The sequence below is a fragment of the Astatotilapia calliptera genome, unplaced genomic scaffold (assembly GCF_900246225.1).
Source record: "Astatotilapia calliptera unplaced genomic scaffold, fAstCal1.2 U_scaffold_104, whole genome shotgun sequence".
Taxonomy (NCBI): domain Eukaryota; kingdom Metazoa; phylum Chordata; class Actinopteri; order Cichliformes; family Cichlidae; genus Astatotilapia; species Astatotilapia calliptera.
Window position 1 is genome coordinate 43,498 of NW_020535624.1, and position 18,098 is coordinate 61,595.

Below are 18,098 nucleotides of genomic sequence, written 5' to 3' on the forward strand. Positions count from 1 at the left end.
AACAACATGAAATAAGGGAAACAAAACCTTTCCTTTCTAGCTAAACTCTCCCGGAAAATGTTCAGACTTAATGTTTCTTATAGATGGTTAAATGAAAAAATTTAAGCAGGATAAGACCTTTGATTTTAATTCAGTGTGCCCCAGAGCAGCTGTGGCTACAATGTAGCTTGCCATCACCAGTGTGTGAATGTGTGAATGACTGAATGTAGTGTAAAGCACTTTGGGGTCCTTAGGCATTAAGTAAAGCGCTATACAAATACAAGCCATTTACCATTTAATTAAAAAAAAACAAAACCCTAAAATAATAAATCTGGCAAAATGGAGGATCTTTTATCTGTATAAAAAAGTCCCTGATGAGTGATTGAGATTCCTTTTTTTTTTTTTAAATAAAAAGGACAAAGGCAGGGCTGCATAGTTATAAAATTATATACTAATGATACTGGTTGAAATTACAGAGCAAGTGTTTGCACCCTCAGCTTTGGTTGCTCGGTAGTAATTATACACCAGACAGACAGATTACTGCATTCAAGGTGTTGTCTGGTGTGAGTGTTTGTACTGTCTGCGAGCTGTTTTGAACCCAATGTCTGCGTGGGCTTTCGTGGTGTACTGCTGATGAACAGGCTGTGTGTCTAAACTTGTGCTGGTACTGTACATTTTAAACCTAAAAATATACAATTAACATTGCTACCCTTCATGAAGGGTAGTAATAATAAGTAGATGGGGAAAAACAAAAACAGCTGTAACCACATTAATATAACTGCTATCAACAGCCAACTGCAGATGAAAGCACTTCAAACTGTTGGTGGAAACAGTATGGATCCCAAATACTGCTTAAGTTGTTCATGACAACAGGAACAGGCAGTAAAAGCCACATCCAAAATGCTGTGGCAGTGGGAGTGACATGCAAGGAGAGTGGGAGTCAGTTACCAATGTTTTGCGTGTATTTATGCAATTACTGCAATTTTAAAGTAAGACAAAAACATTTATAAACCTGAATCACAAAATAAAAGGGATTCGCGGGTAGGAAATGTTACCAAATACCTCCATCTATTCATCTGTATGTTTACCAGTTGACTGTGGAATGACACGTTGGTGGAGGCATCGGTCCAGATGTTGTCCCTTATTTGCTCCCACAGCTGTTAGAGGAAGCCGGGGCAGAACACTAATTTAAAATTGCATTTAATTTCAACTGAACATGAAGAGACTTTCAGTTTATCTGCTAATGAATGTTTAATATTATAAAACTATTATAATTATAAACGTTTAATATCCTAGACAATAGTAATGGAAAAATTATTATTTTAACTTCTCAGCTGCTTTAAATTGTTTCCTCAAGAAAAGCATATTTAATAAAATGCCTTTTGCATAACTAAAACTATAAATATACCTCAGATAATAGAGTTTTACATTAAATTCAAGTAAAACTAATCACAACCAAGGCAAGAGAGACTCAACTCCCAATAATAATGTCATTTATATAGATCATCAACTAATAAACTACCTGTGGTATTGCAACATACTTTTTTAATAGAACGAATTATGAAATATGTTGCTTTAAGAAGTACTCAGCCCTTGATAATGCTGCAAACAGCTAGTTTGCAATGTGTCTTTCAATAGCAGCTTAGTTACAGCCTATTGTGGTATGTGGGCCATGTGTAAGCACATTGTGTGGGCCAGATCTGGGCCATACCAAGTTTGCTATGTGGGACACTTCTGTAAAAGCTTCTGAGGAAATTATCCAATTTGAGACCCTCAAAACGGATGTTTGATTTTGAATTGTGCAAAAAAATAAAAGAAAAAAAGAAAGAAAGACATTTATATTGTTTTCCAGCCCCTTGAATTAAACCTGAGTCTGGACTGTACCTGCATTTGATTTTTTACCCTTTTCTACTTACCAAAGATTACTAGACCCAGTTGTCCATTATGTCCATATACTGTTATATCAGAATGACTACATATTATACCACATATTAGCTATGTTATTGTTCAAAGTACCTTTTAAAACGTCCAGATTTATAAAAGTACCATGCTGCAGCCCCAACATTCAGGGAAAGCAAAACAAGAAATAATGCCCAGGCAACACGGCTTGTTCCTGCAGGGGCACAAGAAGAAACAATATCATGGGAAAGAAATTAAATATTGTTCTTTCTCACTTCCTTAACATTTAGTTTTATATTTCACATTCAAAACTTCCTTGTATTTTCAAGTTTTAACGTACAAAAATAAATTAGATGAACTTGATATGACCCTGAAAAAAGCTTTCACAAGCTAGGACACGCTCTGAGATTCTGTCAGTGAGGCAGAATAACATGTATTAATAACATGTGTTGCACTGGGTGAAGCATCCGACAACCATTCATCAACATGCAACATGACACAACATCCACAAAAGCTCAGATCTAAAAAACAGAAACAAAAGATAGATTTGAACAAACTGTAAAAGCTAAGACTTCACCTGATGTCACATGCACATAGAGCTGACCGTGTTTACTTCCATATGCGTTAGATGCTTCACACTGATAGAGTCCATTTAGATCAGACGTCAGGCTGAGCAGTTGTAGGTTTGCACCGTCTACTTTGACAGCAGACTCCAGCAAAGACTGGCCAGATCTAGAAAAACACGAATGAGACTCAACATGAAATGTACAGAGAGAGCAGAAAACTGTTGTACCAAAAGTCGAATACATTTCAGTTATAAGCTCTTTGTTATAGATCTTTACTTGCTCACACTAAGATTTTGTATAAAAAAAATAAGAGTAAATGGCACTTTTCATGTTAATTTCTGCTTTTTTGAAGAAAATCTTGTGTGAGTAAGGTTTCATGCCACTGTATTTTGTGCATATCAGCAGAGCCCTGCTAAATCTGTTCAAACTACATCAGTCTACACATTTGTCTTCAATGATTGATGATTCAATGATTTGGGAGCATTGATTGAAGCATTCAATGTAATGCAGCTAAACAACATCAATTTCAGATATTAGATAATAAAAGATTCAGTTTCACCACATCTGATTCTCATTTATCTCGCCTGATTAACACTAGCAGAATGAGCTTGCTCTCTCAAGTATTGAAAAAAAATATAGCCACTTAAGATTAAAAAAATATAACTTGAAAATATTTAAAGCACTGCATTGGCCAGGGATTTCTCACATTTATTGGAGCATCAGTGAACTACAGAGAGAGAAGCCAAAGATCGCTGAGTGACACTGGTGCGGTTTAATATGAAAAGAGTTTATAAGTATGTGAAAAAAAATCATGTTATTTGTAATTCCACTTTTGTTTTATGAACATAGTGAATTTCTTACCTACAATTACATTTAAAAATGTCCCAACTTTAAGTATGAACATCATACATCACGAAAACAGCTTTCCCTGAAGACCAGGCATTTCTATAGTTCAGAAGCACCTGATAAAATTATTTGTTTAGTTGCTATTTTTTGGAAAGCATCATCCATATATCGACCGACACATCACCTATGGGTATGTGTATTGTTAGATTCTAATATTATTTTATGCCATGTTATACCCCGAATTAAAGATTGTGAATTATTATGTAGTTTTAGTTTGCATTATTCTCCTGAATTAGAAGAAGCTGATAACTATTACATTAGTTAAACTGATTTGCATTACATTAAATTGCTGACTTGTTGTGAATGAATGATATTGTTTTATGATGCATTATATTGCTGAGTTATAAGAAATACTGTTCGCAGAAGGTTATTGTCTAATTTGTCTGAGTAGAAGAGAACAGAGTGTGCTGGAGTTTTCTGCCCCATTTCAGCAGGAGCAGATAAACAGGGAGCCAAGGTCGTAGCTCAGGCGCTGTGTGAGAGAGAGCATGTGAATGTTTAGGCTTTTTATGATAAGGTGGAGGCACCAGAGGCTATAAGAGTTTGAGCAATGCTCCACCATTTTGAGATTTTGAGGCTGTCTGCATCAGTGTCCATCTCCCACGCGTGTGTTCATTAAAATCATCGTTTGACTCAACCCGGCCGGACCAGTGTTGTTATTGTGGTTTTTTCTCTTGTCTCCATCCCCAATATTTTGAACCTTAACAGTATAAAAGTATAGTAAAAATGCAAGGCAGGGTGTCTGTACTGCTGTGATTGGCTGAAAAGCCAAGAAGACAAATGAATCATCAATGCTCACAGCTGATCTTCTTGAGAGCCTCTTTACCATCTGCCTTTCTACATCTAGTAGCAATAAAGGGCATGCTGAAGCAGTTTTCATTACTTTTGAAGAGTCTACCTAACAGATGCAGCAGGTAAATGTAATGCTTTAAGCATTTTGTGTTGCTGTGTTTATGTTTTGTTTTTAATGCAATTTTTGACTGTTTTGCTTTTCCATTACTTTAAGTGGGAACACAGAAGCTGGGAACAATTCTTGCCTTTGTCACTGGAGCTAATACTCTTCCACCAGTTAGCTTCTCTCCACAACTTACCATTTAGTTTTTTTTTACCAACACCAATCCAGGAACCATGTGTAAACTACCTCATGAATCCTCATATCATGAACAAATTAAATGGTCTTGGGTTGCTTGGCTGCTATTACTTCAACAAAGAATTCTACACCCAACCCTAACATGAGATAATCATCTGTTGAATAAGATTTTTTTTCTTTTTTTTTTTAAATTAGGCGACTTTATGAATTTTACACTCTAGTTGTTGAAAACTTTTAGCAAGGTAACACGGCCGCAGTCTTGTTACCTTTGTTGCCCAACACCAATATAGCCCTGGTTTTGAATCCAAAAACTTGGACTTATAAAGATCTAACTAAACACAAAAACCTTTTAACTATTTGGAAGCAATATCTAAAAACAGTAAAAGGCTAATGTGTGTGTGTGTTAGTCCCCATAGGGAAATTGCTCCTCTGCATTTAACCCATTCACCCAGTGAAGCAGTGGGCAGCCACCAATGCAGCGCCCGGGGAGCAGTGTGTAGGGACGGTACCTTGCTCAGGGGTACCTCAGGGTAACCGTTCAGTGGAGTCGAACCCCCGACATTCCAATCATGGGGCCACCACTCCACCTACTGAACTATCCCTGCCTTAATGTAATTGTCTGGACATTGTAACAACAATTAAATAGAGCTCTTATGCAAAATTCTAGTTTATCCTCACATTTAGACTTTATGTGTTTAAAATCTCACTGTAGGGTTTGGTATAACCTTTGTATGCTTAGGTGAAGTGTGTGTGTGTGTGTGTGTGTGTGTGTGTGTGTGTGTGTGTGTGTGTGTGTGTCAGTATGACGTCGTAAGGAAAACTGCTTAGCTAAGTGCAATGATGTTTCATTATGTTATCTGCTAACTGTTTTGCTCAGAAGGATGAATCTCAGAGCCAGCGCCAGGGGCTTCCTGGGAAAAGATAGTGGGAGTAGCTTTTAGGTCTTCATCCACAGGCCGTGGGACCTAAAGATACAGAGAGTTGTGTGTGGAGGGGTAAAAGAGAAGCATCCGAAGGGCAGAGCAGGCATGACTGTGAACTGTGATGTTTGATGTGTGTGTTGGCTCTCCTGCCCAGAAATAAATAGCTCTTTCCGTGTTGCAGACTTTATTCCACTTTATTCCATTTTGCAAAATTCCACAACAATACTGACTCACTGTTGGTATATGTATTAAATAGCAATATTTAAGTCCATCTAATTTTCTTTGGACACATGGGCAGCATCTCTGTATTCCCATTCACACATGGAAAATCCAACATCCAATTAGAGTCATCATGTATGTGCTCTAGCGGTCAAGACAATGGCATTACTGAAGACACCAGTGTTACAGTATTAACCTGAAGTGACCTCCCTATAACTTCAAAGTAGTTCAGAGTTAAACCATCTAAAAGTTACATTATCAACCACATTATATATGTACTATACACAAATGAACTGGGTTTATATAGTTTATACAACGATATCAATTAAAGAGGAAAGTGAGGCCACATAGGCAATTTATGGAAAAGCAACACACTTGATGGTCTCTCAAATGTAATCCCTGTTCATACAAATAAAGGTGGATCAGTTACACGTATAACTGAAAGTCTTATCTTTTCTCTGGCTATTGGCTAAAAGATCAGAAAAATAAAATCTCAATAGCCGAATCTTGATAGCATCTGCAAGAGCTTGCCAAAAAAAACAGTACCTAAAATACTGGTATGAATGACGTTAATGTCAAAAGGTGATGTCGCTATCAATAAATCATCTCCTTGGGTTCCCCTCCAGTTGCTCTTCAGTTTCTGGGATAACACCAATGGGATAGAAGTATGCATGCAAAATAGCTGCAGGTTCAGGTAACTGTCTGTTCTTTTTTTTCCTTTTTTTCAAATTTTCTTTATTTTTTGCTCAGACACATGAAAAATTAGAGGGAACATTGATCGTGGGACAGAAATAAAGTGAGTAAAAAAACTACCTAAATGCATTTAGAATATATTTAGAACTATAAATTAAATTATCTAAGCAATTATTGGTTTTTTTAATGTCATAATTCCAACCCTCCTCCTTTATCCAGGCTTGGTACCGGTGTTCTGACAAACCATTCTATTTTGGCAAAACGTCCTACTGTAAGTAGTTTATGCACATTTCTCCTGTGACAGAGTAATTCCAGCACAAATATAAGTAGGTATGACAGTTTGCCACTTAACTTTGCCCATCAGAGTATGCTTGTAGCTCATATTCATAAAGCCAGGATGGTTTGCACTTAATTTTACCCTTTAAGTATGCTTGTAGGTCACATTCACAAAGGTAGCATGATTTGGCACGTAATTTTGCCCATCAGTCGCTAAGTTGGCAACACTGTTCATAAGGACAAAGACATGAGCTCACCGGTCCTCTGGCCAGGTCAGCTAACAATAACACAACTTTCCATGGTACCTTATCATTAAGAATCAGAAACTTTATTGTCATTGTCATGAGAACAACGAAATTAAGAATGGTCCCCGATCATTGCATCATCCCTAGCAATATCAAAATATAAATAAAACAATAAAATTCAATAAATAAAATAAGAAAAGAATGACCTCATAAACTTTTTAAAACAGCACCAGTTCTTTACTTTCTAAAAGGATTGCATTAATAGAAAAATGGCTCCTTTCTCTGTCATATGCGTGGGCATACATTTTCTAAATCCATGTTATGGATGTTATTTTCTTAACAAACTGAACATGAGGAACATTATGCTTCTGAGAGAAAGTGAGGTGGAGGATTTTTTTAGGGTATTAAATCACTGAGCAATTAAGTTTAACTGGCTGACCTTTTGATCAGATCGCAGATTATGTGCTTAAAGTACTCACACTGAGCTTTCATCTGATATCATAGTCTGCAGTTTATTTTGCAAAATTCACTGCCAGCACTACAAAAAGAGTTTTTACCCACATGTGTACATGTGCCTCTAAATATAAGTCTCTTTCTCTCTCAGCATTTAAATGAATATTTCAACCGAAACCATTACTAAAACTGCTTTACCTGATCCAGGTGAATTTTGCATTTGGGTTAGCTTCTGTCACACACTCAAACGAATCCTCTGAAATTGCTGAAATTTTCACTTCTGTAGGAGAAACTGCAAAAATCAAAGAAAAAAAAAAACAAAAAAAACTGTAAACCCCAAACTAAGGAAATACTAATCATGTCAAAATAATGTTTCATAAATGTTTGAACCCTGTCACGTCAGGCAAAACCACAAATCTTGATTTTCATTCAGTTTCAAAGATTAATCCTTTCAAACACAGTCAAAGGTGTCACCGGCTCACGTACAGTCACTTTATACTAAAAACAACATATTAGGTTTCTTGATCTTTTGGGGAATTCCACCAGAAACAGAACACCACAGTTATATAACATCACAAAAAAAAAAAAGAGCACACAATACTTCAAAACAGCCTCAGTTAATTTTACTTATAGTTTGACATATAAATTGCTTGTTTGATAATACCCATGTTTATATTATATATATAATGTTCTTCCTCTACCCCCCTGCAATTTTTGCACAAGTCGAGGAGCGTGTCAGGTTACATTTCACTGTTTTATACTTGTATAACTATGCATGTGACAAATAAAGAACCTTGAACCTAGGGGAACTGCACAGATTTTCTCACTGGAAAGAGAATGATGCTAATTGAACTCATCATCTAGCTTGAGAAGACAGCTTTTACTTAGTGACATGGTGTTTTGTCATGCAGGAACCAGTAGGACATAACCTCAGGCCACAAACTCTGCAGGACAGGCTGAATATCTGAAATAGTAGTTTATTGGTACTGAGAGGTGAAGGTCTGCAGAGAGAGCAACTAAAATTACGGAACAACTGACAAAAAGTGACATACATTATATTAATAATGTATCTAATAAGAATGCATGTATAGAACCACATTGCACACAAATATTCCAGTATTGTAGTACCAGTCACTGAGGAAACAGACTTGTGTCTGGACTCAACGCCAATAGTTTCATCTCACTGGAATAACTACTGTGGTTTGACTTCATTGTATTTTTTTGGTTACATGATTTCATCTTTTGCAATAGTGGTGTAACAACACCCTTTATACGAGTCTAAATGTCGCCACTTAGTCTTTCTGGTTTTTGAGGAAATCTCTCCGTCTGCTGTGACAACCTAACATTAAGAGACTTAACGCAGAGGCAAAGTCATGCCAGCAGGGATAAGGTTGCAACTGCAAATGCAACCCCCCCCCGCTAAAACCTTCTCCTGAACAAAGACAGAAATATGAGAACGTTTATGTCTGTTTTTGTATAAAACAGGCTGAGATTGATCCTGGGTGTGTTGGTGTACTTTATTAATGATTTCATTAAACTGTTAAAATTCTTAAATGAACAGTGATTAAAAAAAAAAAAAGAAGAGGAAAAATAATAAACTCCATGAACAGCTGATACTCACAGTAGACCTGTATGGTGAAGGCCAGGGTTTCTTCTGCAGACAGGGAGTCACCACTGATAACACACTGGACCTGGTAACCATTAATCTCTCTCGTAGGAACACCAAACAATGAGCTGACTGTGGTAGTCGTACCGTTGTCATACTGGGTGGAGTTTGTTGTCGTCCTCACTTTGTCTCCCAAAGCACCAGTGAGCCACCTCACCTCTGCAGGAGGCTTCGATCCAGCAGCCGTGCAGGTAGCAAATAAAACCTCTTCTGTGCCCAAAGTGGGAAGATTGTCCATCACACTTGTGAAAGGAGGCACTAGGAGAGGTACAGCACACAAATAAGTTGACATGTAAGCATGACAGTAAAAGTAACTCTATCTACATCGGTTATACAAACACCTAGAATATCTTAAAACACATTTCATTTGTATACCGAGCAGGTTTAGAGGAATCTCAATCTTCTGATTTCCACTTGGAAACAGGGTGAAGATGCACGTGTAGCTGCCTTCATCCTTCAGGGCAACATTGGATAACTGGAGAGTTCCATTTTTGTTGTTAAAATTCCCGACATATTTAAATCGATCATCACGTCCATTGACAAACTGGAGTCCATTTCTGGGTTGGATAGTAATAAAATTGTCATTATGAGGGTTTTTTCTAGTCTTCCTTTGCCAGGTAATCTGTGTCAGGTCATCATTGGTGTCAGTGACATGACACGGTAAGATGGCCGTACCTCCTTGAACCGCTGTCACACTTCCACCAGTCACCTTTAGAGCTGTAAAGAGCATGAAACACTAAGATCAAACCTCAGCTTAAAGATAAGAGACAAGAGAGGAGATGCTTTACACAGATTTAAAGTTACAGCTAAAGCAGTTAATTAGAAGTAGTCTAACATAAATGTAAATGCTGTAATTTGATTATTTTAATAAACCATATAACTTGGATGGATTCGATGCTGGCGTGACCACAGTGCACGTCTGATTTACACAGATTTAAAATTACAGCTCCAAGTCCATCTAGGATAAATTGTTCAAAACCCAAGCAAAAACTCTCAGAGCATAGTGTCTGATTTGGTTATTTGGCCTGTACAGAACCATTTGGAGCCATGGGTGTGGCTTCCTGGTTTTTACCTAAAATGGGACACTCAGCTACAATGCGTCCAGGCTTCATACAATAAAAACACATTTTTCCAAGTTCAATATAGAAGAACTAGAAACGTTGGTACGGCCACTTCCTTTAGCATCAGGATGAGATATTTGTCACTAGTGCGGACTTAATGGGTGTCAGGGTATTTCATACATTATTCCAAATCAAGCACCATGGTGACAACTCAAAACAGTCACTTTATTCAGTCTTGCAAAGTTGCCTGCCTCCAACAGCTCTTTTGTACTAGCAAACAAAAGGAACAAAAGAAAAAACACTAGCAAAACAGTTTTAGTAACTGTAGGCCACAAAGCACAATATAATTACAATACAACAAACCACAGTACAGTAAAGACAATTAAAACTCAAAATACCATTTACCACACAAAATGTGACCGACATAAACACAACTGCACAATTACAAAACTCAGACAAATAAAAGTAAAAATAACCTGTTGGGTAATCGTTGGGTAATTGCTCCAAAATACACTCTGAAAATCTAAAGCATACGCAAGAATCCATGTGCTACCAACTACTACTGACTTGTTTTGCCTTATTAATCTAAAACCTTCCAGGTTCCTACCTATCTGTAAAGTCTGGCTTCAATTGAATTTATTCAGCTGAAGACAAACTTGTCTTATATAATCAGCATTCGCCGAAAAAATGTGAACAAAATATAAAAGTTTTTGAACTTTTCACTTTTTACTTTATAAAAAGCGTTACTGCTGTTTCGGTTTAAATTTAACTTTGTCATACCTGGTTTTTCATTTCTAGTCTGTTTTCCCTTCACTCACGTTATCTAGTCCCACATTTTTCGCTGTTAGATTTTTACAGCCTTCAGTTGTAACATCTGCCAGATTATCTCCCTTCAGCCGCAGCCTATCGAAGTATGGAAAACAAACCACGTACCGTCAGCTTCTCTGGCAAATAGAAGCGCAGATATTAGCAACAAACGACAAGTTATCAGGGGAAAATAGCGTTGCATGACTTCTCGCTGTAATTGCCAATGAAAAATCCACTCGCTCTGCTTCACCCACCTGCTGCTTGAGACACAGGAAGGGAAGGGCGGGGCATTCTCTGGCTGGCTGGAGCAGCATCTAATAACCAACTCGCAAAATAAAACAAAATAAAAACAAAACAACAAACACGAAAACACCAGACATCATGATACAGACTTATAATTTGCACCGATGTTTTTTCGAAATTCTATACGCGAAAAGTGAGCGCGAGAGCCCTCGGTGCGCCTGCTCGCTGCTGCAGTCAAAGTAAACTTTATTGTCATCTCCGCTACATACAGTCCAGTATATAGAGACGACAAGGCTCCGGTTACAGCAGTGCAAGTAAACAAACAATAAATACAAGAAGAGTAAGAAAATAAATATTCACTTTAGGACTCGGGGTAAAGGGATCAATAACAATTTAAATTTTATAATTTACAGTTTGCTGATTTAAAGTCTCACACACAACCCGTCGAAAGGGGAAGGGGGGCTGCTTCCAAATAGAGCACATTTCATTCATAATGAGGTAAATCCAAGACCATCATGTATTCATGATTTGAATCCTGGGTTGTGTGAAATCCCAGAAATAAACCTTAGACAAAGTGAATCTGTGAACTAAGGTGTAGGTCTGTTAGGTTATGTTGTGGTGATCCTTGGGTTGGGGGATTTGTCTTCATACTGGAGTGCAAAATTAAAACCAATGGAAGATAGACAAGAAAAGTTCAAAGCCATCAGGTGCTCAGTTTAGAAAAAATAGAAAAGAAGAGGAGGAGAAACGAGCAAAAGATACAGGTAAGCAGATGTGTCATTGGATAATGGCAGGTCATCCTGAAACAATCAGAATACTTTATTAATCCCTAAGGAAATAAAATAGAGCACATTTCATTCATAATGTTGTAAATTCATGATTTGAATCCTGGGTTGTGTGAAATCGCAGAAATAAACCCTGGACAACGCAAATCTGTGAACTAAGTTGTATGTTGTGTTGTTCCAAATCTAAGGAGCTTGGAAAGAAAAGCATCTGGACTTCTTTAAATTGCTTGAAGACGTTTCACCTCTCATCCGAGAAGCTTCTTCATTTCTAAGGGTCAAATTGTGGAGAGTTCCAGATTTAACCCAAGTGGGAGTTTCCCCCCAAAGAGAGACAAATGACCCCCTGATGATCCTCTACCTATTCACTAGGTGTGAAAGCGGGTGTGAGTCACAATCCAGAGTTTCGGGTGAGCTCATTGTGAAACCTAGCCCCACCCTATCATGTGATTTCCTGAGGTCAGATGGCTCAGGGTGTGAGTGGGTGCTAAGGCTGCTGGGAAGGGATCTCAAAACTGGATTATGGCAGACAGTCGGTGTCGTAAGCCACCGCCTCTGTTCAAAGATATTTGCTCACAGTGGACATAGATGGCTTCTTTCACTCCTCTTTCAAACCATCTGTCTTCTCTGCCCAAAATGTGAACATTGGCACCCTCTAAAGAGTGTCCTTTGTCCTTTAGATGCAGATGGACTGCTGAGTCTTGTCCTGTGGAGGTGGCTCTTCTGTGTTGTGCCATGCGCTTGTGAAGTGGCTGTTTGGTCTCTCCAATGTAGAGGTCAGGGCATTCCTCGCTGCACTGTACAGCATACACCACATTGTTTAGTTTGGGTTTTGGAGTTTTGTCTTTCGGGTGAACCAGTTTTTGTTTGAGTGTGTTGCTGGGTCTGAAATGCACCGGGATGCCGTGCTTGGAGAAAACTCCCCTGAGTTTTTCTGATACACCGGCTACATAGGGGATGACAATGTTGTTGCTTCTGTCTTTCTTATCCTCCCTCGCTGGTGTCTGATCTTCTGTTCTGTGCCTCTTTGTTGACTTTATAAATGCCCAATAAGGATAACCGCATGTTTTAAGTGCTTCCTTTACATGTGTGTGTTCCTTCTTTTTCCCCTTTAGGCTTAGAGGGAACATGTGTAAGGTCCTAATTATTCCAAGTTTGTGTTCCAGAGGGTGACAGGAGTCAAAGAGGAGGTACTGGCCCGTGTGTGTGGGCTTCCAGTAAACTTCACTGTTGAGGTTGCCATTCTCCTCAATGTGCACAGGGCAGTCTAGGAAACGCAAACAGTTATCTTTTGTGTCTTGTTTGTGCCTTCCTGTTCCAACTGTCAGCAGCACAGACACTGTCCAAAAAGGTGGACAGAAACATTTTAAATGATTTAAGAGACATAAAAACAAAAAACAAACAAACAAACACCCGAGGCATTGCCAGCATTTTTCTGTAGATAGCTGTATATAACTTTGTTGCTTGAAAAATATGGACATATTTTTTTCTAATTTACAACTTATGTTTCAGACTATGAAAATGAGTTGTTGAACATGTTTGTGGTTTTCACAGAAAAAAAAAAACGACTTTTTTTCTACTTTTTGTGGGGGGGGGGTTGTGATTTTAGTTCTAGTGTATTAATATAATGTGGGGGTTTTTTTTATAATGTGTGTTTTTGTTTTTTTTGTTTTTTTTGTTTTTTAAATGTGCAAGCAGACACATGAAGCTGTAAAAATGATACCAACTCAAGGTAAACAGTTTTTAAAGGTGAAATATATAGGTAAAATCAAAAGTTATCAGAAACAGCTTAATATACCGTTTTAACCACATACGGACCCCAGAGGTTTAATAAAGGATTGTTGTGCTCTTTGCGCTCATGTCCACTAGAGGGCAGTATTGATCAACAGATGAGATTCCATCCTCAAAGCTTTGATTCAGTCTATTCCTCTTTGTAATATCTGCTTCTCTCACATGGCTAACAATATATTTTATTGTTTTATTGACTTTAATACTTAATGCAAAACATAATGGAAAATTATTGAAAGAGATGGTTATATTATTTCCTACTTGTACTGTTAAATTACCCCAATTCTTTGATCTTTGGGCTGAAGGAAGAACAACATTGATATTATAAATGCTCAATTAACAATCACTTTAATCAATACACTCTTATTATTCCATATAAACACAATGAGCAATACAATCATCCGGATGGGAGATGTGCACAGACAAAATGTCGGACCGTTACTCAAACTCATATAGCCTCTGGTGGCCCCCACCTTGTCATAAAACATAGAACCTTGGCTCCCTGTTTTTCTGCTCCTGGCTAATGTTGCACACTTGAATTAAAATGAATTGAAACCAGTGTGGCTTTGTGAGTTCGCCTTTACTGCATCTGCAAATATATACATGGACATAGCACAGCGTTACACACTTTTGCAGTCTCACATCACGCTTATAGGCGCACTGCCTTATGGGTAGTGTTTAAACTCAAATCACTAATATTTCTTACAGTGGAACAATGAAATAAACATAAACACAAGGTAGTGTGATCCACCAGTCTACATCTGCTGTGATTACAGCCCAGTACAGGTATAAATCCACAAAAGTGCCACAAGGTTTCCACACAGACTAATGAATCAGATCTAGCTGCTAATCGTTAGCATCAAAGCTAATTCACATCGCTACCAATAACTTATACACTAATGACACATAGTGGGGATTAACGGCCAACTTTCCCACATTCTCTGCAACCCCGTGGACTCATCTGTAGACACATTTTAAGTTATTTACCATCTTGTATCTGCTTACCTGCAAATATATACATGGACATAGCACAGCGTTACACACTTTTGCAGTCTCACATAACGCTTATAGGCGCACTGCCTTATGGGTAGTGGCTGGCTTCTTTACTCCCGCTAGAGCTGCTCATTTTAGGGGATACTCCCTCTTGTGGTGTAACGGAGGAATAACTACGCTTCCTGCACTATGTCATTTTTGGAGACTGGGGCACACATTATTTTACCACAATCAAAGAAAATACATATTTGAACAATCAGACCATTTAACTCACTACAATATTGTCACTAAAGATTATGGGGGGTGTCTTGTTTTGTCCACAATGTCTTTCTTGTCCTTACACTAATGTGGGGGAGAAGCTCCCGTACAGTGCGCTCTGTTCTTTCTACAATCAGAAAAAGAAGGCCATGATTCTCTGCAAACAGTATTCTCTTTATAGATCAGAATAAATCAGCAATATGAAGGACCATAAAACAGTGTAACTCATTCACAGTAAATCAGCAGTATAATGTAATACAAATCAGTCAAATAAATCTAATAATTTCACCTTCTTCTAACTCAGGAGTATAATGCAACCTAAAACTATAATGCGTTCATAAGCTTAAATCAGAGGTATAATGTGGCCTATAGTCATACGATGATTCAGCAACTCTTTGATTAGAGGTATAATGTAACATAAGACAGTGTAATAATCTCACAGTACCAATTTCATCATCCCCATTCACCCGTCTGTTCGTGACACTTATAAAGTCCTAAACACATTTTGCTTGTTGTTTTTAAATTGGAGTTGGGTGTGAAACAGAAGAAGGCCTGTAAGTATGCTTAACTGGTCATGTGAATGCATTTGTGAGGATATCATTTAAAAGGGGTTCTTTGCTAAGTCTTCCATTACTTGTAGACACAACACCGGCTTATCCATGAGTTTGGTGCCTTTTGTTTTATGATTTACAGTTCAGTGGTTAGTAGCTTAGTGTTCTGGGCCAGCTGTGAGAACAGTGAGCTCCTGTGGCATGCTGTGACTGAGTTTTAACTGAGATCTGTGAGTAATGCCTGTTCTTTTGTTTGGGTGATATACTGGCACAGCAGTCTCAGCAGCTTTGTCTTTTCCTGGTCCTACTATTATCTTCCCTCATCCTCCAGATCTTATTCAGGGTGAATAGTTAAAAGAGGACAAGCTATGACCAAACCATTTTCAAAAACATTTATTTCAGAGGTGCTCTACAAAACGTACAACAACCACAAGTCAGAATGCAGAAGCAGCAAAGAGATTAAATCAACCCTTTCTCACTCCCGAGGCTTAACATCCCGACGTTTTGTCACGTCCCGCGGCGTTCCTGAGGAACGCGAAAGGTGACCGTCCGCATTCTCGTGGTACGCGCCGGGTCATGGATGGAATCCAGTGGAGTGACAGTCCCCGCGGTAATAGACGTTCCAGCCCTAAACCTAACCTTATCCCTAACCAATAACCATGTTCCTAACGTTAAACAGCAACTTTAATGACGTGAATAGTGTTTTCCCAAGTGATTTTAAGAAAAAGAGCAAACGTGTAGAAAGAGTCCAAACGGTTCTCATGTTTCCTCATTTTTCCGATGTTGTCCTTTAGGAACGTGTTTAATATGTTGACGATTTGTCACCTAGTGTAAAATGTTACACTTTGGGAGTGAGAACGTGTTGAAATCACATTTGCAAACGAAATAATGCTGGTACTTTCTGTAAATAAATGAAACTAAGGGATCCTTTTTTTAGACATGTTGCAGAAAACAGTAAAACAGATTCGATAAAAATCAGTTAATGTAACACAATTGGTGTTACATTACCACAGCATTTACACATATTCAGGTTTTCAATTATTTTTTGAAATTTACATTTAATCAACAAACAAACAAACATACAAAAACATATCAGTTCACCTTCATTTCACCTCAGTCCCAAACCGCACCACCCTGGTGATCCATGGTTTTACAGCAATGGCTTTCAGCAGATTATGACCCACAGTTTTGAACCACTGTTTTAAAGTGCACATGAAACACTACATGCCTAAAGTCTACATCTTACATCATGGAGCCCTGCTCTCAAAAACTGACTAAATTTAACACTGTCTGCAGTCTGGATTGAAGAAATAAGTGCTTAAAGTTAAAGTTTTTGATTGGCACCAAATTGTGCCAGTACAGAATATCACATCACTGAGTTGTCTGGTTTGTTGCGACAAATAGACTTCCATTAGCTTATGTTAGCGAACTAGTGACAGAACCTGGTGACAATATGATCTGTACTAGGACATGATGTTGCTATACATATTCTTAAACTTTAAAGCACCTATTTCTTAAACCAAGCTTCACAGACAGTGCTAAATCTACAGTTGTATGAAAAAGTGTTCACCTGCTTGATTACAAGACTTGATTAACAGTTGTTTCCTGCTAGGGTGGCACAAACATTTATTGGTTTAAGTTAATTGCTTAGCTTAATAACAAACACGTTAATTTAGAAACTGGCATTTTGTGTGTATTTGGTGTCCTCTTTGTCCACTGTTTAAACTTTGTTTGATGATTTGAAACCTTTGTGAAAAACATACAACAACAACAACAACAACAAAAGAGTTTAGAGGGCAGAGGTGCTCCCAACCAACCTCTTCTCTGAGTCTGGCTCCAGGAGGGGCCCCTCACCCATCACCAATTTGAACTGGGGATCTTACCAGGGGCAAATTGCTCCCAACATCATAGCTCCTAGATTCACTGGGGCACACAAACCACTCCACATTAAGGTGCTAATTAATGAGGGGTGAGCTCATTAATTAGCTCATTGTGAAACCTGGCCAGGTTTCACAATGAGCTCAACCGAAACCACCAGATGCTTTTCTTTCCAAGCTCCTACGATGACCTGGATGACTGAGAACCTTCACAGACGTCTGGTGTGAATGTTTGTTCTGGGTGTCTGAGTGCTGTATTGAACTGTCTGCGTGAGCTTCTGTGACTTACTGGTAATACATCTGTTGTTATGAATGGTTGATGTGTCAGAACTTGTCCTTGCATTAGATTGTAAACTTAAAACGTAACATTAACATTGTTACCCTTAATGAAGGGACATACTAATATCCAGGTGGGGGAAAAATAAACAAATGAATTTACAGTAACTACATTAATATAGCTTCTGATGAAAGCAGTTCACACTCTTGGTAGAAACACAAGCACAGCTCTCAAGTGCCATTAATGTTGTTACACATCAAAACAAAGGAACAGCCACATCCAAAATGCTGTGGCAGAGTGGGACTCAATTAACAATGTTTTGCTTTTGAAATGCTGTAATTACTGCAAATATAAAGTATAGTGACAGCAAGACAGAAAATTCATATCCATGGATTCAAAAAAAAAAAAGACATTCAGGATTATAAAAGTACCGAGTACCTCGACCTGTTCATGCGTTCATCTACAAGCTGACCCTGGAACATGCTGGTGGAGCCTTCAGTCCAGATGGGCAATTATCTGCGCCCACAGCTGTCAGAGGATGCTGAG

The 18,098-nt window shown here is 38.2% G+C and overlaps 1 protein-coding gene across 4 annotated transcripts; it reads right to left on the reverse strand.

Annotated features, from left to right (window-relative positions):
• Positions 1-263: 263 nt before the first annotated feature.
• LOC113017332 (nectin-4-like) lies at positions 264-14,927 on the reverse strand. 4 transcript variants are annotated; one of them, XM_026160492.1, is made up of 9 exons: positions 14,602-14,927; positions 14,070-14,185; positions 11,038-11,097; positions 9,591-9,632; positions 9,291-9,472; positions 8,871-9,173; positions 7,448-7,541; positions 2,456-2,610; positions 264-2,092 (listed from the first exon to the last, which is right to left on the reverse strand). In XM_026160492.1, the coding sequence occupies exons 2-9, from the start codon at positions 14,075-14,077 to the stop codon at positions 1,980-1,982; spliced, it is 957 nt and encodes a 318-aa protein (XP_026016277.1). In that variant the 5' UTR covers positions 14,078-14,185; positions 14,602-14,927; the 3' UTR covers positions 264-1,979. The 4 variants fall into 4 exon arrangements, with proteins under 4 accessions (XP_026016277.1, XP_026016276.1, XP_026016274.1 ...); XM_026160491.1 differs by having other exon boundaries at positions 14,070-14,927; XM_026160489.1 differs by lacking the exons at positions 11,038-11,097; positions 14,070-14,185; positions 14,602-14,927 and adding an exon at positions 10,910-11,031 and having other exon boundaries at positions 264-1,136; positions 1,996-2,092; positions 9,291-9,632.
• Positions 14,928-18,098: the final 3,171 nt, after the last annotated feature.

What these genes read in the sequence shown, in the direction of transcription:
- LOC113017332 (XM_026160489.1), bottom strand. Translation starts at nt 10,985, where the DNA reads ATGCAACGCTATTTTCCCCTGATAACTTGTCGTTTGTTGCTAATATCT. An exon ending in ATTTGCCAGAGAAGCTGACG is followed by an intron (nt 9,633 to 10,909) that starts GTACGTGGTTTG and finishes TGCTCTTTACAG; the next exon opens with CTCTAAAGGTGACTGGTGGA. An exon ending in GATTCCTCTAAACCTGCTCG is followed by an intron (nt 9,174 to 9,290) that starts GTATACAAATGA and finishes TACCTCTCCTAG; the next exon opens with TGCCTCCTTTCACAAGTGTG.